At 36.8% G+C, this 24898-nt stretch overlaps 2 protein-coding genes across 5 annotated transcripts in view; both read right to left on the bottom strand.

Moving 5' to 3' along the window:
- Positions 1-3988, bottom strand: part of LOC128868460 (ell-associated factor Eaf) — a 70349-nt gene extending 66361 nt beyond the window's left edge. The window contains exons 1-3 of one of the 4 annotated variants that reach the window (XM_054110564.1): positions 3562-3988; positions 1558-2463; positions 1347-1439 (exon numbers count right to left, since the gene is read on the bottom strand). In XM_054110564.1, the coding sequence (XP_053966539.1) occupies positions 1347-1439; positions 1558-1684 (220 nt within the window). In that variant the 5' untranslated portion in view covers positions 1685-2463; positions 3562-3988. Of the gene's footprint in view, positions 1-1346; positions 1440-1557; positions 2464-2746; positions 2810-3496 lie in introns of those variants that run through there. The other 3 variants (XM_054110562.1, XM_054110565.1, XM_054110566.1) reach the window with 3 other exon arrangements.
- On the bottom strand, positions 1809-24202 carry LOC128867240 (putative per-hexamer repeat protein 5). The gene is made up of 3 exons (XM_054108342.1): positions 24171-24202; positions 1944-2336; positions 1809-1875 (listed from the first exon to the last, which is right to left on the bottom strand). The coding sequence occupies exons 1-3, from the start codon at positions 24200-24202 to the stop codon at positions 1809-1811; spliced, it is 492 nt and encodes a 163-aa protein (XP_053964317.1).
- Positions 24203-24898: the final 696 nt, after the last annotated feature.

Here is a 24898-nt window from a genome sequence, read left to right as displayed (position 1 = left end):
CATATGTAAGAATGGAAAAATAGGAAAAAATAAAAAGGATTAAATTCAGAAAATCGGTATTATATTGTATTTTGAACACTAAAATATGAGAAGATCGGACATTGTTGCCCACCGTCGAACGCTCATAAATGAGATCACTCACAATAGCTGATCGCAAATAATTTTCTAGAACCTTTCATAGCAGGTGTTTCTTCGTGTTATGTTTTGAATATGAAATTTGTTATGCAGGATACATACATATACACTTGTACTGGCTTTATCTTTTAACAATATTCGTAATAGTTTTTATGGTCAAATTTGTTAATTATTTTTTTATAAAAATATAGTTCTGTGACCTTATGAATTAATGTTTCAACCTTCACAAAAAAGCTAGTGCTAAATTCATCTCCAGAAAAGACTAAAAAGGATAGACTCTAAATGGAAATTCTTCTGAAAATGGCAAAATGATACCTTGAGGAGACTAAGGCTCGCTGTTATTAGAGGCAAACCACTACCCATTGCAAACCAATATCTTAAATTCCCTGGTGGATTACACGCTTCTACTGATAAAACCACATTCTGAACACCATAACCGGCTTGATTTTCTGTGAATAGGTCGTGACATTCCAAACATATGATTTATATGTCCCGAAGCCTTCCATATTAAATAATTCTTCATATGCAATTTTTATATGTTCTTATAAAGAATATTTCTATATGTCACATATCTTTTTTTATTGGGGACGATGCCATATTACTCAGTACTCGGTGTGCCCAGACGCTACATTCTAACCTAACTTTTCATAGAATTTCATGCAATCAGCATAGATTCGTCACTGAATGCCCCACCAGTGTCCAATCTCACAGCTATATAAATTATCTTCGCTTGAATTTCATTCTATACTTTTCTATTTACGTGGCAGCTCAAATTTTAGGGACCCTGATACCCTGAAATTGCTGTTTCTTGTATTCGTGCGCTCTAGAAATACGCCTAGTTTATTTAGAGGTCATACCACACATTTTTAATTGACAGGATTGAAAGTGTGTAAAAGGTGTATCTTAAATTAGTATTAAGATCATTAAAGCTTTCGGGTCCTAATGCACTTCATCATTTTAATGAGATCTCCAATTCTAACTTAGATTTCTCGGTTCTTTAGAAATAATTTTCTGTACTATTCAACTCCATCTTTTAGTTTAGTTAGTTTTAGTAGTAGTTTCATTATTCTTTTGATCAGTTCGAAGTCACGTGTTGTTGACTTGTTGAATAAATAAATAAGTTTGTAATTTTCCGAAGTTTAATATTCTAAGTGTACAACCTCTGTCATTTGGTAGCCCCTCTTTTAATTTAATTTTTTTTTTCAACTCACCTAGATTTGGCACTGTTACTGTAACTTGATTATTGGAGCCGACGTCAACAGTAGCTACTTTACTTTTGTCCACACTCGCTGGCTTAAAGTCATCTATTTAAAGAGAAAAAAAAATTATATATTTAATATACACCTACAGTATAAGTAGAAAGTAAATAGGGCACAAAAGTATAATAATAATGTCAACTCGAGGTTTGTGCGGCGCACTTACATTTTATCGTGTGAAAGGCGGTCGTTGTATTTTTCGGATTAAACGTGCAGCCGAGCTTTAATTCGCGCACTTCGTCACCAATATTTAGGCGCTCTGCTAGAGAACTTTTTTGTTTGGTCATCATCATCGTAGTTGAACCTGCAGGGGCCGTTGGTAGCTTGGTGTGAGGCGATGCCGACGATGATGTATTGGCGTACGCTGAGTAATTGCAATAATTGGCACTGGTGTTGTTACTATTGTTGTGGTGGTTGTTATAATTGTAGTTGTTGATATTGGATTGGTGTTGTTGTTGATGGTATGATGATTTTGTGGGTGTTCCTGCGGTTGTGGTGGTGTAGCTTGGTGATTGAAAACCATGCAAATATACCGATTCCCTTTCACCCAACAAAGCGGAGTCAGACGTCGCTGAATTTCCTTGCCCGCTGCCGCTGCCGCCACTGCCAGGACCCGCACCACTCGTCGTCGTCGCCGCCGCCCCTGCTGCCCACTGACCAGCACCGCCGCCACTTCGTTGCAATTGTTGTACACCGCCTGCTGTAAATTTACGGCCGCCTGCTACACGACCACTTCCTCCGATCCCGCTACCACTACTATTGTTCGCTGTTACCGTTGTCCCAGCCGCTGCGCTGCCTGTTCGACTGCGTTTCACGCTACCACCTGCAGCCTTGGCCTTGAGACGCTGTAACGTAGTGGTGCCCGATGACTTCGGAATTTTTTCGGTTAACGGTGCAATTCGAAATTGCACCACACGCACCGTACGAAAAAATATATTATTTACACTTAAATTTTAAAATTCAATAGCAAATTGCACTATTGGGTGCCGTATCGCTATACCCAGCACCTCGCTTGTATTCAAAACAACTGGCAATATGCACTACACTTAGCACGCATTTTTTTTATTCAATTCTGAAAACAAAAAATTTCGAAGTTATTCACTGTATACAACCGTAATCACATTTTATGTAAACACGTAAGATTGTGTATGCGATTATTATTACTTTTTTTCGAACGTTCTGAAAATTTGTAATTATAAATTTAACACAAATGTGGTACACGTAAGGTCTGAACACTTATGTCAAGGTTTTGTTCAGAAGAGTAATGCAAATATGTTCTTCACGCACGGAAAACTTTTCACTAACTAAACACTGTAATTGAGGAAGCTGCCTAACATACTTATATACATATGTACCTGTTTGCTTAATGAACTTTTTAGAGGCAGCGTTGTAAATTGTCTATTCAGATGAACCTGTAAATTTAGTAGGCGCAGGTACATTATCAATATCGCGTATTTCACACATCCCAACATTTTGCATTTCATCTGCAGTTCATTATTTTCGTTCGTTCTAAATATCTTTTTCCTCATTCTTCTTTTGCATATATTGAGACTGTCAGAACATATGTTTGCTTGCGTTCACGTCCTTCACATTCCTCCGGCTTTCACAAAACAAAAGCGCAGCAGCGCAATGCGTGCGACGACTTTGAAAGGTATGCCACGCCGTTACATTCACTGCTAACGCCTTCAGCACAGCAACAGCGTTGACAGACGGCGTCGCCACCCAGCTGTCGCCAATGCCACCCCCACGAGCATATGGCCTGTTGCCCACTTTTCATACAAGAAAAGTAAAGGTGAAGTGGAAAATGGGTATAAAAGGAATGAAGAAAAAACTGCGCGCACTGCACTGCACCACCGTTTTCTGCTTACAAATCTACGCAACGCGTGCGTCGACGTCATTGACGTTGACTCTAACGACGACGATGACGGCGACGGCGACAGCTGCGAATGTGACAGTAAGAAAAATAAGAGGTGAGGGCTGACGGGCGGGTATGGTGGTCGTGGCGACAGTGGTGCTGTGTGTTTGAGCTGTTGCTGCCTGTGGCGAAACTGTTGCAATTTTCACTACAATTTTTATTGGATTTTTTTTTTACATATTGTCTGTACCTTATTACTACACTATCTTTGGCACACGCTAGCTTATACGAAAGAAAAAGAAATTGTATATGTACCCACACAGCTTCGCCTCGACACACTAATTTTGTATTTTATTTAACTTCACACTTTTTTGGGGTTATTTTCCACACGGAATTATTTCGATGCTTTGTGTCGACGTTTTTGGTTTCGATTTCGACGACGGCGCACCTCGCGACGTTCCAGCGCACCTGCCGCAACAACGACGACACTGAAATTTTACACGTCCACAAAAATCTAAACGGATTTTTTTGCACTTTCCCAATTATTTAATTTTTCGAATTTCCCGCACTCACGCCGTTGATGATTTTTTAAGCACTTTTTCATTACTGTTGGTCAAATAAAAATTTTCTCTTTCGATTGATTTCAACGTCGTCGCGCTGTCGTCGTTGTCTTGTCTACGTCTACGTCTTCTGCACTTTCATCACTTCAATGCTACTTCACCGTTTTTGGTCTTTTCGTCTTTTCGCTGTGTGACATTATGTGATTTTGTGTGGTTGTTCATTTGTCGCTATTTCTCGCTCTCCTCCTATTCGTATTACAGGGTTGCATTGAAGGCAAATGAAAATTAATTCACGCATTAAGTCATGCCATATTTATTTTCATTATTTATTTTAATGGCTCGTGATTTTTTTTTTTTTGAAAATATCGCCTAAAGAAGCAAAATCTACTTTACTCATTTTGGAACGCAAGCAAACAGATCTCACGGAAAATTTAATTAATTTTATTAAACTACAACAACAAATAAAAATAAGAATTAATATTGTATTAAAAATATATCCAGGGATTAATTAAAAACAACTAGAGATAATTAATAATAAGAATTTATTAGGTAACTACTGGTCTTTGCTTTCAAGTATCCAAGTTTCAAGTATTAATATTTTCCTGTAAAAACTGCTGATATGTCAAATTTGGCAATTCCAACGGTAATAGTATAAACACATTCAGCTCGTCAGAAGGCAGATAACATCCGTCAAGTGGGAAAATACACACTTTCTTATGAAAGCAATCATAATAGCATATTTCGCTGCATTTCAGCTGGAAGGCTGCATTTGCCGACGTCACCAAATTAAACCTAGTTCTTATTTAACAGGCCACTTAAAAACCTAACGTTATTTAATAAAAAACGGATAAAATAATCGGGCTGCTTTAAATGTAATGCAACCGCTAACTTTAAACAAATAAATAAATGAACTGATGTGCCGTCGTCAGGTACACAAAAACCCTGCTCGATGCATGTTTTTACTTAATTTTACTAATTTCAAGATCTAAAATTTTTACCACATGGGTTTTTCCTTGCTTGGTGTTTTAAAGTGCTATACTTTTGCAAAAAACCTTGGAAATTGGGTTTCCTTAAAAACCTTGGAAATTACAGCAACATATGGCGTACAGATGGTCTGCAATGAGTTAATTGAGCGGTAATTTCTTAGGAAGAATCGAAATGTTGGCTGCTGTGTACCTGTGCATTTGACACATTTACAGGCACAAGAAGAGCGTAAGATTTGAAGTGAGGTGAGCGAGCACAATTGTGTTGTCAAGTCACCTACGACGTAACAGTCAAAGTTACTCTCACATTTTTGCCGCGGATGGCTAAATCTTAGTTTCTATCAGCAGTAGAGCAGCTAATTTGATACTTTTATATTTATTTGGTCTATAAATTGTAAAATTTTGCTTAAATTATTCTAAAATGTCAATCATTGTTTAAAGATTTTGAAATTTTAGAGACCAAAAGCAAAACCAAAATACAGTACATTTGTTCTTGCCCTACAGCTAATACCTGTTCAATGTGCTACCACCTGTCCACGCATGCTTAGTCCGCTATAGTAGTTGCATTGTTTTCTTCAAAGCGTCCTCCTTCTTTGTTGTTGTCTTAATTGTTCGTTTACATGAGAATTGTCTTAATTGTTCGTTGAAAATACATGAGAATATTGCTTTTGCTCTAGCCAAGTCACCTTCTATGAATTCGCCTTTGCAGTAGCAGTAGAGCAACTGATCTGATTTTTGTTATTATTTTATGTATTCTCTAAATTATCAAATTCTTCTTTGTTGGTTTGTCTAGAGAATCCAAGCACTCACAAAGTAGTGCGAATCTATTAAAGGTGATATCGGTAAATCAGCTGATTTTTTTTTTTTTCTTTTGCCGTGTCCATGTGGCTGTCTGCCCAGAATAAAACAAGGCCGATTCATTTTTGATTTTTTATTTTGCCAACTCTTTTCTTTGACAATCACACGTACAAAACATTGTTGTTGTTCTAGTGCTACCACCTTCAATGAATGCGCCTTGCATTGTTCTATTCGCTCTAGTGCTGAGGCCTTATTGATGTGCCTGGGTTAAATGGTTGAAGAGAATATTGTCGAAATTACTTTCAGGGCTACTCACAAACTAGTATTTATTTAAAATGCGTTTTTTTGCTTCAGATGAATAAAATATTGAAACTTTAAAAACCGAATTAAACAAATTAATGTTACAAATTAGTTTGTAAATGAAAAGTCGTTTTTTAAAAGACTGCCAACTTATTGTCCCTTCCATCTTCCCCAACCTGTCATTGGTCTGTAAGAACGGAGAACTCGTAAGAATTTGTTTCTTTTGTCATTGGCTGTAATAAACGGGTATGAGCTTCAAATACAACTAAATGCCTATTATTAAACTGTGATTTGCGTGGTTTAACACAATCCTCCCTAATAATAAATATGATTTTATTCGTACTTTATTTTTTTTTAAAACTTTTTATTATTTTATTAATAACTTAAGTACTTAAGTACAATTTTCGGTCTCACACACCCTTTGCGGGTATAAAATTATTTCTGTTAGATAGTTGGAGAGGCACTGTAAACTTTCTCATGTATTTGGTTGGTGTATACGATAGGTTGGGAAAAGCAGGTTGGCAATGCAGTGCACACGCGCACTGCTTCGCTACAACAGCAAGAACCAGAGAATGTTCATGGAATTTTGAGCTCCTTTGTGATTTGAGCTAATGAAATTTACTTTTATATTAATACTAGCCCCTGCCTGCGGTTTCCCTTGTTTTTAAAATGAAACATATTTGATTAAACACTTACACTAACATTAAAATTTCGCAAAGAAAGGGTAAACAATTTCGGATTTTAGTTTTTATTTTTTATTTTATAGTAGTTTTGTTATTGTTTATATGTATATGTGTGTATATATAAATCGGTGCAGCCACTTACTCGTGTCTTTTTGTTTGTCATTCAAAAACAAAAAATTGATTAGAAATTAAAGTCGCTTGAATTGGAATGGGTAATTTTCTGAAATAATTGACATTCGGGTAATTAAAACAGATTCTTTTTTTGACGCAACCAGTCAAAATAGACAATTCAATAACATTCCTACCAGAGAGGTTGTGATTTCTTAAAAGTGTCATCTGAACTCCAGTTTTTCATGTGATTGTGAGTCCTAAAGCTTAGTACGGATTTTGGAGAGATCATATGAGGGCAGCCGCAGCCTTTTGGTAAAAAATACTGCTGGAAACGCCTTTTCATTTCAGCTAGATGGACATGCCAAATCACACAGTCCATTAAACAATCGATCTTTTACGGCTTCCGGATTTATATCCGGCCGAAAATTGCAATTTCGGCAGCATTACGGCAAAAATGTATAGCAAATCTGTCATGACATTACCGCAGCAACAACAACATGTAAATTGTCCGCTTCGGAGCTGTGCTTAGACGGATTATACTTTTTATAGGGTGTTCTGTCAGGTTGACGCTATGCGGGCATTGCAGAAACGATTAAAGCGAATATCATTTGAGCCATTCGTGCGATGAAACCAGAAGTGACAGCTTCTCATATCATGAATTAGTCAAGACAGCCAACCAATTTATTTTATTTTAAAAGGAAACTCGCAATGGGTCTACCCTTTAAAGGTGCTAGATAAGAGAAAATAAAAATAAAATTAAGTGGCAGGTACCTGTAAAATTTCGAAAAAAAATTCTTTTTTCATAAAATGTTAAAATAACCCTTTAAGAATATACAAAAAAATTTTAGGACGTAAATTCAAGTATTTCTCATTAAGGGTGGTTAAGTTCCAAGGGCCGGTCTTGATTTTGAATAAAATACAATTTTTTAGGAAATTATTGTCATTTCTCTTTATTATGATAATATTGGTATGACTCAATTACGTATGGAACAAAATATCGGCCAAAAAGCCGCCGCGGCCTCGGCAGCACACCTCCATCCGATGGTCCGATTTTTCGATGACGCTGAGTCATAATTGAGGTTCTATGCCGTTAATGTGCCGAATTATCTCATCCTATAGCTCTTGAATTGTTGCTGGCTTATCGACGTACACCTTTTCTTTCAAATAACCCCAAAGAAAGAAATCCAACGGTGGTGTCAAATCACATGATCTTGGCGGCCAATTCACATCGCCGCGACCTGAGATTATTCGGCCACCAAATTTTTCGCGCAAAAAGGCAATTGTTGCGTTAGCTGTGTGACAATTCTACTTATTGACGAATCTACTGAGGTGAAAATGTGCCTCATCACTGAAGATGAAGTGCGCGATATGCATTTTGATTTGAACGCCCGTTTTCATAATAAGCCTGAAGAACTTTAACGCATTACTCGATTGTGTACCTTTCCATAGTTCAAATTGAGTTAGTCTGATATTGAAAAATGTCTAATGAAATGCAGAAAAAACTTGACGTTTAGGTGTGGTTCACATTCAATATCGGCCCTTGAAATTTAACCACACTTTATTATAGATCGTCAACCGTGACGACTCTATTCTTTGTGTTCGAGCGCTGGGAGAGGTATAGTTACGTTGTATTCAAACTTTAGACGCGTTTTTATCAAAACTATATTTTTCAAATTGGTGTACACGATAACTCGAATAGGTATTGACCGATCTCCCTGAGATTTTTACTTTCTATGGGTTTCGAGTTTTCCGAAATTTTTCTAAAAAAAGTTTTTTCGAAGCAAAAATAGTAGGAAAATTCACCCCAAAATTAATTTTTTTTTGAAGCATCTTATTCCGCGAATTTTATTTTTCATTTGTATTTAATTCATATAGAAATTATGACATTAATAAACAAAAAAATTTGTATGGTTTGTATTCAGGTCACTGACGCCGATGCTACAATGTCCGCCGATCGAGAAGCCCGCTGCGACCTTCCTGGAAGAATTGAGTGGACATCCGCCATTTTAAATGATTAAAATTAAAAAAAATTGTATATTATTTTAATATATAAATAAACTGTATGCCAATTTTGAAAAAAATATATTCATTTTAAATAATTTTAATGAAAATCGGGAAAATATGGCCGTTTACAGGTATCTGTCCCCTTAAAACATCTCTCACTGCTCCATAACCACAATTGCACACCTTGCATTTGTCGATAAAAATCTAACTGAACACATCAAAGAATTTTTTCCTGTCCAAAAATCATTTACAAAAAGAATTTCGTATAACAAAAAAAATCTAATTATTTTCAAAAAGGTATCGATTACATTTGCCGCTCTTATCAGTCAAGGGAAATCAAAAAATTCCGAAAGGAAAGCAGTGAGATTTGTGAAATACATACATACATACATTTAGGCACAGAAAAAACCATTGCACTAGGAATAAGAAAGCAAAGTAACATCAACTACAAATAATAACAAAATAGTGCGTCAAAAACGGATACTGCGAAGAAAACAAATTTCTCCACCTTTGATATCTCGTCTCCTTCTTTGACATAATCAGAAGATCAAATATGAAAACCAAACAAAGACGCATCGATGAAATGCCCAATTTACAACTATAATGAACGCCTTCGCTTTCTATTCTTTGTACTCTATAAACAAATCCGATAGAGCACAAGGAGCTTAGCAGACTGGTTGACTAGCCTCCGAAAAGGACATTGTGGCTGAGTGACAGGTCACTCTCTGCATATACACATCTGCACACATACATATGTATGAATTGTACATAGCGTGGCTGCGTGACTGTATTGCATTCTGCTCATTGATCCGATTTTGCAGATCACATCGTAATCACTGTGTACGAAGTGTACCGCGACGCTGGTGGCAATGTTGGCGGCGCCTCTGTCTGTCGGGGTATCTCACTCATCCGATCTATATCGACTACTGTAGATTACTTAGCGCATGAGAACATAATGTCTACCCATATTTACTCTACTCTCGAGGCGGATTTAATTAGTTGATCCTGCATAGCTTTTTTGTTGTTAAAAACTTGTAACAGACCTGCATTTTTCTTTTGTACTTTTTATTTTTGTGATAACCGATCACCGCCGACGGGAAGTTGTTTACCATTGTTTAGTAGAAGGCGAAAAAACTGTTTGTTTATTTTTACGAGGATTTAAGAGAGGTTAGTGTATTGTATTTTATTCAAAATCAACGCCGACCCTTGAAACTTAACGACCCTTTACAACATTTTTTTTACAACATTCCCCAAGGAACATTATAAAAGGCTCTAAAAGTACGAGTATTCGATGCCGACCAACTGGTGGTAGCAGAGGGAGAGAAGTCCTCCTCAGTGTTGCAAATATCAGGTGAAGAGAGACTTGACTGAAACTGGCGCCGGCTAGCACGAAAAAGCAACGACTGGCATGCTTTGTTAAACTTGAGCAAAATCGCTTAAGCGGCTATCGCGCCAATCAAGAAGAAGAAGAAGAAGAACGAACGAACGAACGAATGTTCCCAAAAACTAATTATTTGAATATGTAATGACTGTGTCATATAGAAAATGAAAAATACGAAATTTTCGCATCATTAGTTTTTCAAAATTTTAACTTTTTACATAATTTTTCGAATTTTCTGAAAGTTAATGGACTATGAATAAGTTCGTGCGGTTTTTTTTCGAAATTTGAAACTTTATTGACGTAAAATGGTTACAAATTTAATATTCAAAATATTGTCCATCCATATTTTCCCATCTTTCTGGCAATTCACGGATTCCCTTTGTGAAAAATTCGGTCGGTTTTGCCGCAATCCACGAATCGATCCATTTTTTGACTTCATCGTAATTACGGAAGTGCTGGTCAGCCAGGCCATGTTGCATCGATCGGAAGAGATAGTAATCGGATGGCGCAAGGTCTGGACTATACGGCGGGTGGGGTAGGACATCCCATTTGAGCGTTTCTAAGTATGTTTTGACCACTTGTGCAACATGTGGCCGAGCATTGTCATGTTGCAAAATAACTTTGTCGTGTCTATCGGCGTATTGCGGCCGTTTTTCTCGCAGTGCTCGGCTCAAACGCATCAATTGTCGTCGGTAGACATCCCCCGTAATCGTTTCATTCGGTTTCAGTAGCTCATAATACACAACACCCAGCTGGTCCCACCAGATACACAGCATAACCTTCAGGCCATGAATATTCTGCGCCGACGTCGATGTTGAAGCATGGCCAGGGTATCCATACGTTGCCCGACGTTTTGGATTGTCGTAATGGACCCACTTTTCATCGCCAGTCACAATTCGATGCAAAAAACCCTTTCTTTTGTGCCGTTGAAGCAGTTGTTCGCATGCCATAAAACGGCGTTCAACGTCTCTTGGCTTCAATTCATACGGCACCCAATGGCCTACCTTTCGGATCATTCCCATGGCTTTTAAACGTTTGGAAATGGTTGATTGATCAACTCCCAAAGTTTTTGCAACCTCTTCTTGCGTTTGAGCCGGATCTTGATCGAGCAATTCCTCCAATTCGGTATCCATGAACTTTGGCGGCGCACCCTCGCGTTCTTCGTCTTCCAAGCCAAAATCACCACTTTTAAAGCGTGCAAACCACTTCTGGCACGTTCGCTCAGATAGAGCATGCTCACCATAAACTTCCACCAAGATACGATGACTTTCGGCTGCTTTTTTCTTCATATTAAAATAATGAAGAAGAATTCCCCGCAAAAACACATTATTTGGCACGAAATTCGACATTTTCAAGTGTGGTAAAAATATTGTTGTTTACGCTTCAAATAAAAAACTTATACTGACGTTTGTGCCTTACGACAGTAGCTCTCCAATGAATGTTTGGAAATGTGGATCGATGGAATAATAATCAAGTTACGCCATCTGTTGTAAAACCGCACGAACTTATTCATATTCCTATAGTTCAGGGAATTCGTCTAAAAACCGATAAGTGTTCAGTAATACGTGGATGAAAATACAATATTAACTATAGATGTGGCTTTAAATGTTAAATAACGTTTTTTTAAAGAGATTTTAAACTAACTTTGGTGGAAACAATTTTATATGATTAATTGAATTTGATAACGTCCAGTTTTCGGTTTACCGGTCCTTTTTCTATTCTCGATAGGATCAGTTTCTTAACATCTTTTCACCAACCTTTGAACTGTCAACTCATTCGGACGATTATTTCCACCAAAAAAATCACGAACTTTGCTATATGTTGTTCTTAAAGATTTACCATTTTCATAATAAGTTTCAAGAATTTTAATGCGTTGTTCTCTAGTAGGCAATTGTACATCTTGCTACTTGACAAATGTTAAAGATGACAAAAAAGGTACCGTCTAAGGATTATTCGCTGCTGACGCCTAACTTTTGAAAGCCTCTTTACTAGTTCGTAGCAGCAATAAAAAACTTTTGCAATTTGGTAGTTTTAATGTCAAAATTAGCTGCTAACTTCTGACGAATTTCACTCATATTCAAAAAATAAACATCATGAAATTAGCTACCATTATCATTTAAAATTCTCAAGCTCTCTAAAAAACACCCGATATATTCATTAACCTAACCTAACTTTTTTCTTCTCAAATCTACTTATTTTCTTAGCTATCATATTTCACATCCTTTTCTGTGTTTAACTGAGCTACAAACAATTTGAATGTAGAAGTATATTAAGATGCTGAAATATTAAGTAAAAATGGGTTTTCAGCAAGGACCTGCAGAAAAGTACCGCTGCTAAGCTCTAAACACAGAAATAATAGACTTGCGTTTGCCAAAAATCCATCAGAATTTGAAAAATGTGCCCTTTTCAGAGCAAACAAATATTAATATTGCAGTATAATATATTTGGATCAGAGGGAAAGCTATAGGTACAGCCTTTAATCTGAAGTACACAAAAAAGTCAATTAAAAGCAGCGGAGGTTCACAGTTAACTATATAAATAAAAAATAAATACTTGGCGCGTACACTTTTGTTATGTGTTTGTCGGAGCTCCTCCCCCTATTTGTGGTGTGCGCCTTGAAGTTGTTCCACAAATAGAGGGGCCTACAGTTTTAAGCCGGCCCCGAACAACAAATGGTTTTTTATGAGATGCATTTTCATAGCAGAAGTACACTCGGAGGTTTGCCTATATAAATACACGAGATGTAAAGTTTCAGTTTGGTTTTTTTAGTTCATTTTTGTTGTGAATTGTTAATCGATAAAATTTTATAAATGAAATTATGGTAATGATAAATTCCTTCTTCACTTGCCACAATTTTGTTCCGTAAAATAATTTCAAAATTTATGTTTTGATTATTTTATTGTAATTAACAAAATTACATCTTATATGAAAATGATTTCATCTTATATGAACATTGAATAGAGTAAATTTGCGTGTATGAGACTTGTATAATCTACGCATGTGTAAAGACTATACAAAGTGAGAATGCAACTACCCTGAAAACGTTTTAGCCTTCTATTCGTACTGCAGTGCCGCGTGCCCGAGCAAGTTCGAATTCGAAAGAGTAATGCTGAAAACAGTGAACATCGTAAATGCAATCCCGACTCAGCTGTTCCGATCAAACTAATGAGAACCCCATGTAAATGAAAAGTTCCTTCCTTCCGTATCGTAGTACCGTAGAATTTATTTCACGATTGTTAAAAAAATCCCGTAATACCGACTCAGCTGATTGCTCTCTCACCACACAGTGTTGCCAAGCAGTACATTTCGAAATGATTTAGAAAATAAGCTTAGAAAAATGGTAGTTTTTGTTAAAATAGCTTAAAAATACTGTTGAATAATGTTAATTATAGATAAATGAACTATTTGCATTTGTTGGTTTTTGGCTTTGGTTTATTAAACAACTAGCAAACCCGGCCCCCTTCGCTGGGCACACTAAAATAGAATAGATATGGTTTAAAACAGAAAATATATGATTTTCATATTATTTATTTCTTTATTCTTTATTCAAGCGCTTTGGCATAAACAATATTTTTTGTTTTTTTATTTGTTTTTGAGTAAATATATTGTAAAATATAAATTGAAAATCAGGAAAAGAAGATTGTTTTTAAATTTCAAATCAACGCATATGAATAAACAATCGGCTTTTTTCCTGATCATCCATGAATTTTTCGTTTCAATTTATATGTTTTATTAAGCATGGAGCTTTTTTAACCATTATCCATTTATATTTTTCAAAAAAAAAAAAAAACGAAAAAAATTTTTTTTTCCACGAACACATAATTTCATTCGGATTTCACATTAAATTCTCAAATTTCGTAAGAAATTATTCACTGTTCCAAAATCCACTCCAAAAAAATTCACAAACAATTTTTACATGTTGCACTTACGTTTTTTCCTTATGGCATCCAAATCAGAAAGAAATATTGACACATTGTAACTCACACTGTCAATTTGATAGTTCAGTTCCGCCCCAAGTGTTAAAAAAGTAAGCGACATTATGGCTGGTTCAAAAGAACGCTGTACCCGTTGCCAGTGCTCCGAATTACAACCAAACTTTACGAAACCCATTTTCAATACTTACTTAACAATGTGCGTAAGTTTGGTTTAATTCGGTGCAAAGACACGGCGGGTCCACGTTTTGGCATATATTTCGAGACCCTAGTCATCAATAGGTATGAAAATTACCCCGTATTAAAGCACTTATCAACAGCTTTCATTTGATACCCATATTGTACATACACAACCAAAGGTTACCCGGGTCCACGTTTTGACCTATATCTCGAGACCCCAGTCACGGAGCGGCATGAAAAATACTCTGTACTAAAGCATTCACCAACAGCTTTCCTTTGATACCCATATTGTACATACACGTCCGAAGGTTACCCGGATCCACGTTTTGACCTATATCTCGAGACCCTATCTACCAATAGGTATTCAAACTATACGGAAATCATCTTCAATACCTACTTAACAATGTGTGTAAGTTTGGTTTAATTCGGTTCAAAGACACGGCGGGTCCACGTTTTGGCATATATTTCGAGACCCTAGTCATCAATAGGTATGAAAATTACCACCCCGTATTAAAGCACTTATCAACAGCTTTCATTTGATATCCATATTGTACAAACACATTCTAGGGTCCACGTTTTGGTCTCTATCTCGAGACCCTAGTCACGGAGCGGATGGAAATACTCTGTACTAAAGCATTCACCAACAGCTTCCATTTGATACCCATATTGTATATACACATCCGATGGTTACCCGGGTCCACGTTTTGACCTATATCTCGAGACCCTATCTACCAATAGGTATCCAAACTATACGGAAACCATCTTCAATACCTCCTTAACAATGTGTGTAAGTTTGGTTTAATTCGGTGCAAAGACACGGCGGGTCCACGTTTTGGCATATATTTCCAGACCCTAGTCATCAATAGGTATGAAAATTACCCCGTATTAAAGCACTTATCAACAGCTTTCATTTGATACCCATATTGTACATACACAACCAAAGGTTACCCGGGTCCACGTTTTGACCTATATCTCGAGACCCCAGTCACGGAGCGGCATGAAAAATACTCTGTACTAAAGCATTCACCAACAGCTTCAATTTGATATCCATATTGTACAAACACATTCTAGGGTCCACGTTTTGGTCTCTATCTCGAGACTCTAGTCACGGAGCGGCATGAAAAATACTCTGGACTAAAGCATTCACCAACAGCTTCCATTTGATACCCATATTGTACATACACATCCGAAGGTTACCCGGGTCCACGTTTTGACCTATATCTCGAGCCCTATTTCCAAAATAAAAAATAATCTATGTTACTCGTGGATGATGTAGCTTTCGAATGGTGAAAGAATTTTTAAAATCGGTCCAGTAGTTTTTGAGCCTATTCATTACAACCAAACAAAGTTTTCCTCATTATAATATTAGTATAGATAAATATATATCAAATTATAATGCTTTCAAAAGCAGCCTAAACATTTATCGAAAATGGTACAGAAATTATTAAACAATCCATCTCGCGGGCGGCCATCACAATCGAACAACCTGATGGAACACCTTTGGGCTGAGATAATGAAAAGGGTCAAATTGTATTCTACAATCTACAGAATCTTTAATCCTTAATTTCCATTACGCAATGCTTTTGTGCTAACTTTACTAATTTAATATACCTAATTTTTTTGTTTAATATTATTGCTTTATTTTAATTTCCTTCTTATTTTAGTCTAATTATCAATTAATTTTGTTTGAATCACCATAAATTCTCTATAAAATCAAAACAATAATAATGTCACAATATCTAATGAACGTCAAAGAAACCCATCTCGCTGATTTATCGGCGCCAAAAACCAGCGCATGGTAAACATTCACCTCACTAAATCTCCACCTCCGCCATTTGTCAAACTATTACCTTTAGCGTACAACTACGCAAAATCAAAATGGCACAACCCGTTAGCGCTCGTACTCGTTAATCGTATACGAGTATGCGTGGTGAAAATTGAAAAAAAGAGTGTAAATTATTTTTTTCCATTACGCTGGGTAATTATAGCAAAATTTAGCCACGATGTGGTAAATTATGCTAAAACGTGCGGCTGTCATCCTCAAAATCACCGTCTTATTCAGCGCTCATATACTCGTATGAAAGTTTGTGACTATGTGGTTAAGGAGCCCAGCGGCGCATGAATGGAAATGACGAGCATGGCACAAAATTTTGCGCTTGAAAGCAATTACAAGCGAGAGGAGCTTAATAGCAATGCTGCGGCAGCCGTTTAGCAAGTTGACTCGTTCAATAATATACTCCCATGTATGTATGTGCTCGGTATGCATGTCGAAGGAGGTACTGCGCTGTGACTGACTATGACAGGTTGGAATTGATTTATAGCTGGATGATTGAGGATATTTGTCAGTGAAAATTAATTTTTATTAGCCGCGATAAATCATTGAGCTATTTAAATGGTTTATTAATGAAGTGTGCGTGTGAAGAGCGAAACTACTTGCAGTATAACGAATGCGCCAGGCCGATACTTTCATAAGTCGAAAAGATGGCAGGTGGCTGACATACTGTGTCGGTCATGCATGGGTACGAAACAAGCATGAAAGGATGAATGATTTAGCAAAGAGTAGCGTGCGTAGTGGACTATAGATAGCGACGAATGTGTTAAGTGTGTGTCATTCAATTTTTGATTTAATATCCGCATAGCAGCTGAATAAATTCCAAATTGGCTGTAAAGCCAATTCTATTTTCCCTTTATTATTATTTGCCGAATAAGGAAAGTGCGAAGGTGACTTAGATACATATTTGATTTGTAAGCCTAGATCGTGTCCCGGGAGACGTCTAGAGTTTGATGATCTTTAAGGGGACAGATAACTATAAAATTTGGAATTTTTATTCATAAAATGTTTATAAATATATGTATGTAATCCTTTAAGAAAATGTCAAACAAATTTTAGAACGTAAATTTAAGTATTTCTTATATTATAGATCGTCAACACGATAACTCGAAGTGTTATTGACCGATCTCCTGGAAATTTTGCACACATCTTTTTATGATATTACTTTCTATGTGAATTTACAAGTTTTCGAAAATGTTTCTAAAAAAAATTTTTTCGAAGCTAAAATAGTAGGAAAATTCGCCCAAAACTTTATTTTTAACACACTTTTATTAGCTCGGGTTGTATGCATGTATGTGTGTAACGGAATCTTTGAGCTTAATTTTCACTGGCTTCTAAAAATCTGATCGACTTGGAATTTCGCACACCTATCAAGGACCGATGACAATGCAATAATTTGATAAAAGTTTTCCATTATCCTTATTAGGATTGCCAGGATTAATATTTTCTTTTTTTAGATCTTCTGTAGAAGAGTAAGAAAGACAGAGCTAACGCGCGGTCTGCGCATGCCTGCACTCTCCGAGTTACTCTTACTGATTTCGGGAGTCTACGACTTACTCTTTCGAATTCGAACTTGCTCGGGCACGCGGCACTGCAGTACGAATAGAAGGCTAAAACGTTTTCAGGGTAGTTGCATTCTCACTTTGTATAGTCTTTGCACATGCGTAGATACTACAAGTCTCATACACGCAAATTTACTCTATTCAATGTTCATATAAGATGAAATCATTTTCATATAAGATGTAATTTTGTTAATTACAATAAAATAATCAAAACATAAATTTTGAAATTATTTTACGGAACAAAATTTTGGCAAGTAAGGAAGGAATTTATCATTACCATAATTTCATTTATAAAGTTTTATCGATTAAAGTACAGTTCACAACAAAAATTAACTAAAAAAACCAAACTGGAACTTTACATCTCGTTTTGATTGTGTCAATATAATCCACGGTCTCCTTTTTCTGTGCTGAGAGTATCTATTCTGTGTCAAGGGCAATGCTGGCCTTTCTTTGGACATGTAGTCGGTAAAGAAGGAATTAAATATAACACAATTAAATCGGACTATAAATCACTGACTAAATGAAAACAATAGTTTTCATTCAGAAAAACAAGGCTCGACCTTCAATCAATGATCTATATGGGAAAAAGTATGTAACATATTGATTATGTCAGTATATTTTGTTGTTATCTCTCCGTTTCAGGAGTGGGGTATCCGTTTCTCAGGCTCCCTCCACGAAATAAGTTCTTCATCCCGATTACTTCTTTATCACGGCCGATAACTGCATAGCTTTAGACTCACAGTCTATAAGAAAGGAATTAAATATAACACGAATATATCGAATCATTAATTCACTGACTGCAATGATAACAATAATTTTCATTCATAATAAAAAATAGTTTAAAAAAAAACTAAAAAACACTTTTTTTTAGTTTTTTTTAAACTATTTTTATTTAGTTTTTTTAAACTATTTTTTATTTTCTACTTTTTAGTTCGATTAGCATTTTTAAACTATTTTTTGTTTGAAGCATTTTATTCCGCGAATTTTTTTTTTCCATTTATTGTTAATTCATATAGAAATTATGACATTAATAAACAAACAAATTTCTGGTGTTTTGTATTCAGGTCACTGACGCCGATGCTACAATGCCCGCCGATTGAGAAGCCCGCCTGCGACCTTCCTGGTAGAATTGAGTGTACATCCGCCATTTTGAATGGTTGAAGTAAAAAAAAGTTGTATATTATTTTAATATATAAATAAACTGTATGCCAATTTTGTAAAAAAAAAAAAACTTTTAAATTTATTGATCTAAAAATTTGTACACATATTATGTTATCTTTAACTGTATTTTAGGACTTAGTATTAGTAAAAATATTTATTTGGAAAGGAGCTACAGTTGATCTCCAGGAGCTCTTCTCAAAAATAGCGTTTTGCGGTGGTCACTAAATCTCCGAACTGGATCCTCTGAAATTAAAAAACCAAAGAGATTTCGTTAAAGTAATGTTAAATATGGTTATAAATCGAAGGAATAAGCAAAATAAAGTTTGTTTGACAAAATGGCGGTTTCTCGATTTTTGACCAAAATTTCGGCCTTGAATTGTTTCTTAGGTATCAGATCCTATTTGTGATACACTGCCTTGTGAGTTTTACTAAATTTTTGGTTTACTGGCTGGTAATATGACATTCCTAAATTAGTGAGTGTAAGAACAGAGACCTGCGTTGGCTAAACTGCGATCTAAAAAATGCTGCTTAGTGACACAGAAGGAAGTAAATTTAAATAAAGTTCAACTGTGTTCTGATACTCCGCGCGTTTTCTTATTTTATTCCTAGTGTTGTTTTTTTCGCTCACCTCATAATCTTCGGTAGGCACTCGAAACAACGCATGCTCATGTCTAGCTCCTATCACTGCCAGCAATTAGCAACAACAAGCAATGAAGTGTAACTTCGCTCTTTCGCGCACTAAAAATTTGAATGTTGTTAATCGTGTTTCGCGCTTGTAAAGATGCAATCAAATGAAATCTTCAAATACGAGTACTTTTAGTTGGCAAATCGATTGGTTGTGATTTCATTGCTTTGCCTGCATATTAATTTGCTTGTGATTTCACTACACGAAACCAATAACACCGAGAACATCGGAAGAGCACATGCACATACACTCACACGTGAAGTAGAATAACAAAAATTAAATTAAATGAAAATAAAAAAATATGAGAAGGTCCTTCATGGCGCAACGTTCGTGAAACTCAGCCTGGCTTATGAGGCTATGCAGTCGTATGCGCTGACCACATGGCGAGTTAAAGTGATAAATTTAACAAATTTCAGATAAAATCTTTGATTCGCGTTGTCGCAGCAGCAACCAAGAGCACACAGGCATACATACACGTGTGTGCTCGAAAATGTGTACGCGTATAAGGTTCCCGTAGTCAATGTGAGCTGTCGATAGCAATTGAGAGTATTGGATAAGCGCGCACACAGCATTCTGGGGCGGCAAGTGTAGTGGCGGTGGATGAGGTGAATGTGTGGATTTGGCCTGTCGTTGTTGTCGACTTTGGCGACTGTGGTGTGATAATGTTGTTGGCATGCAGTCGTCATTTGTAGCGAATGCCTCCTTTAAACATTGTTAGCAGTGGCCTGTACTCCACTCCATGGTGGGTAGTTTATGCTTGGAGGTTTGCAGGCATGTTGCCAATAATTGTGGCTAATGATAAACACGTTGGAAAGTCAGAGGTGGACTTCGTGTGAGCGGTTATGTAGTGACAAATTTTCAATAACAATTTGCAAAATGAATAATTCGTTGGCCGGTTAAAGGTGTTGCCAATAGGGATTTGTGAATGGTAAAATTAGTTGAACTGCAGTCTAAAAGAGGTAAGGGCGGAAAAATATATCCACTTTATCGCTGATAGATAGGGAAGTACTTTCGAACAATAAGCGTCTAGGCGAAATATTAAAAAACCTGTATATATTTTGATTATTTTTTCTAGATTGTAAAAGAAACTTATAATTTGTATATATATGTGGGAATAGTGCAATCACTAAAATAATAAAATCAAAATATCAAGTGAATAGAAATTCCACAAAGGAGTTCCTTGCAGGAGATCACGTTGAAATCAGCTGCATTTATTGAAAACAGTGTGGAGCATTTCACACCACACCACACTAGCATTTAATGCTATGTTAAATGTTGTAACCGTAGACATTACAGCAGATGCTGCTGCACGTACTATGATCAGATTAAGAGACACCGACTAGTGGTTTAGTTTAAGCCACGCGAATTTAAGAAATCTTGTAGTGTATCTACGGAAAGTTTGTTGCACAAATTTCTCATTAAACTTAAATTTATACTTCCAGATCGCTGCAGTATCTTCGAACTGGAAGCCTGATATCCCCTTGGGCCGAATTCCAATGCGCCGCTACAGATCCTGTATGGGTTTCAGATTACAGTGGTCTTTAAGGGAGCTGTATGACAAATATGGTGGCTAAGCTGAGTACCCTTGCTGAGGTTTCCCATGCAAAGAGGGGATTGACAACCCCTGTTGACCTCGAATCAGCTCAGTGGGCGCTGTGCAAAGTCATGAGGTCCCTCTGGTCACGTCTCAATCATTCAAGGGAGTTTATAAGCTTAACAAGGACACAAATTTCGATAGTGGTAATTGTCTTGGACACTGTAGACGGTTAGGTGCGTGACTACCATTCGTTTCGAATTTTCGGGCATGAAACAAAAAATTATTGTAGAAAAGTTTTTTCTAATAGCAGTCGCTCCTGGCAAATTACCGATTGTATTTCTGCCATGAAAAAGCTTCTCGTAAAAAAATCATCTGCCGTTCGGAGGCGGCATAAAACTGTAGGTTCCAGTTGGAGCTCAGTCAAACGGCCAATATGTGCATTTATATAGGTCCGTATTTTTATTAAAATCACAAATAAGGTTTTGATTAACAATGTAAGTTTTTATGAAAGTATAGATTAATTAAAAATACTTATCGAACGTCTTTGCCCGAAATCAACCGTCTTCATTTCAATCTGAAATGCGGCTCGACTCTCTTGAAACAAACGCAAAAAAGACTTTCTCCCGCTTTCCGATGTTGCCAACCAAGGTTTATTCTATTTAGATTAGATTAGAATAGATTCACTGCGAGGTTTGCACTTCGACCTCATGTCCTTTTTGTCCTCTACTCATCACAGTACCTCATCCAGACCCAGTTCCCTTATTAATCCCAGGATGGAGCTGAGTTGGATTGCTGCAATTGGCCGAGATGCCTCAACCTTCTCCGCGCTATTGCACTGCATTCCAGGAGAATGTGCATGGGAGTCTCTTGAGTTTGGTCGCAGACGCGGCAAGAGTTTGTAGACCACATTCCGATCATGTGCAGATGACTTCGCAGTCCGCAGTGACTTGTGAGAATGCCCGAGCACAATCTCAGTTTATCCTTAGGGAGGGTTCTGAGTTTTTTAAACCTCTTTTGGTTGTACGCTCCCAGTAGGGATTTCGCTTGGTGTAGCCGCATAGTTTGGTGCCAACAAACCTCCCTTAGTCTTAGCTCTTCACTCCTAAGCGTCTCCTTAATGGTGTGTTGTCCCATAGCAAGGAAGGGCTCGGGTCCTATTAAAGGTAAGGCCGCAGCCTCTCTCGCCAATGCGTCCGCTATTTCGTTACCAGTGTACCCCTGTGTCCTGGGACCCAAATTAGCCGGATGCAATTGTGCGTTCCTAGTAGATTAAGTTTCTCGATACTATCAAGGAACAGTGAGGATTTGATCTTACAGGACGATAGGACCATGAGTGCCACCTGACTGTCACTCTGAATGGCATTCGCTAATTCCTTCTTTTATTCTATTTATTTATGCAAGAAAATACTATTTCGCGTGGACATCTGTTAGGTAGAGCTCCTCCTATTTGTGGGGTGCGTCTGGTTGAACTTCCACAAATGGAGTGGACTACAGTTTTATGCTGCCTCCGAACGGTAGATGCGGTTTTTGTTTATGAAGAGCTTTTTCATGACAGAAATACACTCGAAAGTTTGCCATTATCTACAAAGAGCCGACCGCTATTAGAAAAATCTTTTCTATCCTTTAGTGTTTCATGTTCACATTGGGTTTCGAACCCGGACACTATGGAATGAAAGTCACACAAAATTAGTCATCCTACTGGGAGATTTTTAATTTTTGGAAATAGCGTCATATGTTAATGGAAATGATTTTTTTTATACTCGTAGATGTACCAGGTGGCGCAAAATTAATCAACCTGCATGAAGATGTTTAATTTTTGAAAATGACATCGTATGTCAATGAAAAAAAAAATATATTAAAAGAGTTATTCCTAAACAAAATTGGATGATTAATTTTGTATGTAGATATATGAAAAACCAAGAGATCCTAGTATGTACCAGGCGGCGCAAAATTAGTCATCCTGCAAGAAAATTTTTGATTTTTGAAATTGGCGACGTACGTCAATGTAAGTTAGTAAAAAAGTTATTTAAAAACCAAATTTGCTGATTAGTTTTGTATATCAAAAACCAAGGGATTCCAGTAGTTTGCAATTTATATGGCGTGGCTTCTTATATGATGTGTGAAATTTGATTGTTTGATGATTAGTGTTTTCTTCAGCTTTCCAAATTAAGCTTAATTGCTATTTTTTCTTATATATTTAAACCTAATTATAGATCCATTCACCTTAATAACTAGATAATCTATCACAAAAACAAAAAAAAAACACAAATTGTGGTACGTGCCTCCGACAGCTTTTCATTATCTCGCGCCGTGATCACTGACGACCAACGAGCACTAATCACCACATACTTTCTAATCCTCTTTCAAAGACGATCGACACTCCACACTCTGGCTGACACATCTCCTTACTCGCACATAGAATATATTATATGTACACATGTATGTATGTATGTATTTGCTAAACTCTCCGAGTACTCAGTCATAGGCGTAGTGTGTTGTACTTTTTTCCTTACTCTGGCCTAATGTCTACATGATTTTTCTTCATTGCTTATTTATCATTCACACAGCAGTTAGCCAAACGGTCAGCTAGATCAGGCTAAACTGTCAGTCAGTTAGTTCAATGGTGATCGAGTGAAGATCTTAACAAGGTAACCACATAATTGTGTAAAGAGTAAATATGTTTGCTTATACAAACGATTATGTATGTACGTAAGCGTTATACTCGTAGTATTCACTAAACTTGTGTGTGATCTTGTAATCAGTGTGTATTTAAGCCCATTTTTTACACCATTTCTCGACGTGATATCAATTTAATGGTTTTACAAATGAGCGATTGATGAGCATATCATATGACTAGGGCTGCGTACGGGTGTGCGCGTGCACACACATACAAATGTTTATACAAAAGCAATGTGTACATATGGGATTGTGCGTCTGTCTGTCCATACATTATATTACTAAACTACCAGCCGATCTCGACGTCGGAATGCCCGTTCATACTTTCAGAATTCCAATGCTCTCTTAAACTCTTTTTTGCTGGTGATTTAAAGCGTATATTTGTTGTTGTTTGTTTTACCGTCTTTTTCGTTGCTATTGCAACCGACCAACCAACGAACCCACGAACCAATGAACCACGCATGTCAAGTACCGCATCGTTGTAACGTCTGCTGATCGTTTGCGACCTCTTGCAGTCTCACCGCGTGGTATCTTTCGTACCTGTCTCCGTAGTGTGGTGGCACCTTCGACATGTTTTTTGTTGTTATCTTATTGTTTTGTTTTGACTTGGTCCTCCACATGTGGCCCGTGAGGCTCGCGTATTTGTTTTTGGTTTTCGCCTATTTGTCTGTTCGTTTGTCCGATTGATTTTGCTAAGTTGCATTTATTCGATACAAATTTGTAGTAAATTTAATCGGTGAGAAATTGATTAAGTCAGACCGCCACTTACACCTTTTGGTCTTACAATGGCACAACTGCTGTTTTATCAAAAGGAAATATGGAAACTAGAGAGCGGAGTTGATTGCCAAGAGGAGTGGACCGATTTAGTCTGACCCTCACACAGAAGCTTGCGTTTATTTACTAAACGTTGAGGTTTCTAACTGTATCTGCATAAGTACGTATTTGTGTAATGGTTTTGAGACTAAATAACGAATTTTACTGCCTCGGAAGATCGCAAAAGCTAATGGTATTGTCTAATGATATTCCTGATGATCACCTCAGTATGGTTGAAAGACATGGAGACAATCAGAATGGGCTTGTGTAGGTAATAACCTAAATCGATTTAAAGACTATATGGAAATAAATAAGAATAAGTTTACAATCAACCTGGGAGTTCTGAAAGTGCTTTGTAGATTAAATCATTATCTTACTAATCTGGGAATACTCGCATACCAATGGAACTTGCAGGTTCTGATGAAATCGCCAAACATAATAGCATTATAAGGACT

This window comes from Anastrepha ludens, chromosome 6 (genome assembly GCF_028408465.1).
Source record: "Anastrepha ludens isolate Willacy chromosome 6, idAnaLude1.1, whole genome shotgun sequence".
Taxonomy (NCBI): Eukaryota; Metazoa; Arthropoda; class Insecta; order Diptera; family Tephritidae; genus Anastrepha; species Anastrepha ludens.
The sequence above is the reverse complement of the archived record's forward strand: the minus strand, read 5'-3'. Positions and strand labels throughout refer to the sequence as shown.

What these genes read in the sequence shown, in the direction of transcription:
- LOC128867240 (XM_054108342.1), bottom strand. Translation starts at nt 24,202, where the DNA reads ATGTCGAAGGTGCCACCACACTACGGAGACAG. An exon ending in CCACCACACTACGGAGACAG is followed by an intron (nt 2,337 to 24,170) that starts GTACGAAAGATA and finishes TTAAAATTTAAG; the next exon opens with TGTAAATAATATATTTTTTC. An exon ending in GCGACGTCTGACTCCGCTTT is followed by an intron (nt 1,876 to 1,943) that starts GTTGGGTGAAAG and finishes CCACAACCGCAG; the next exon opens with GAACACCCACAAAATCATCA.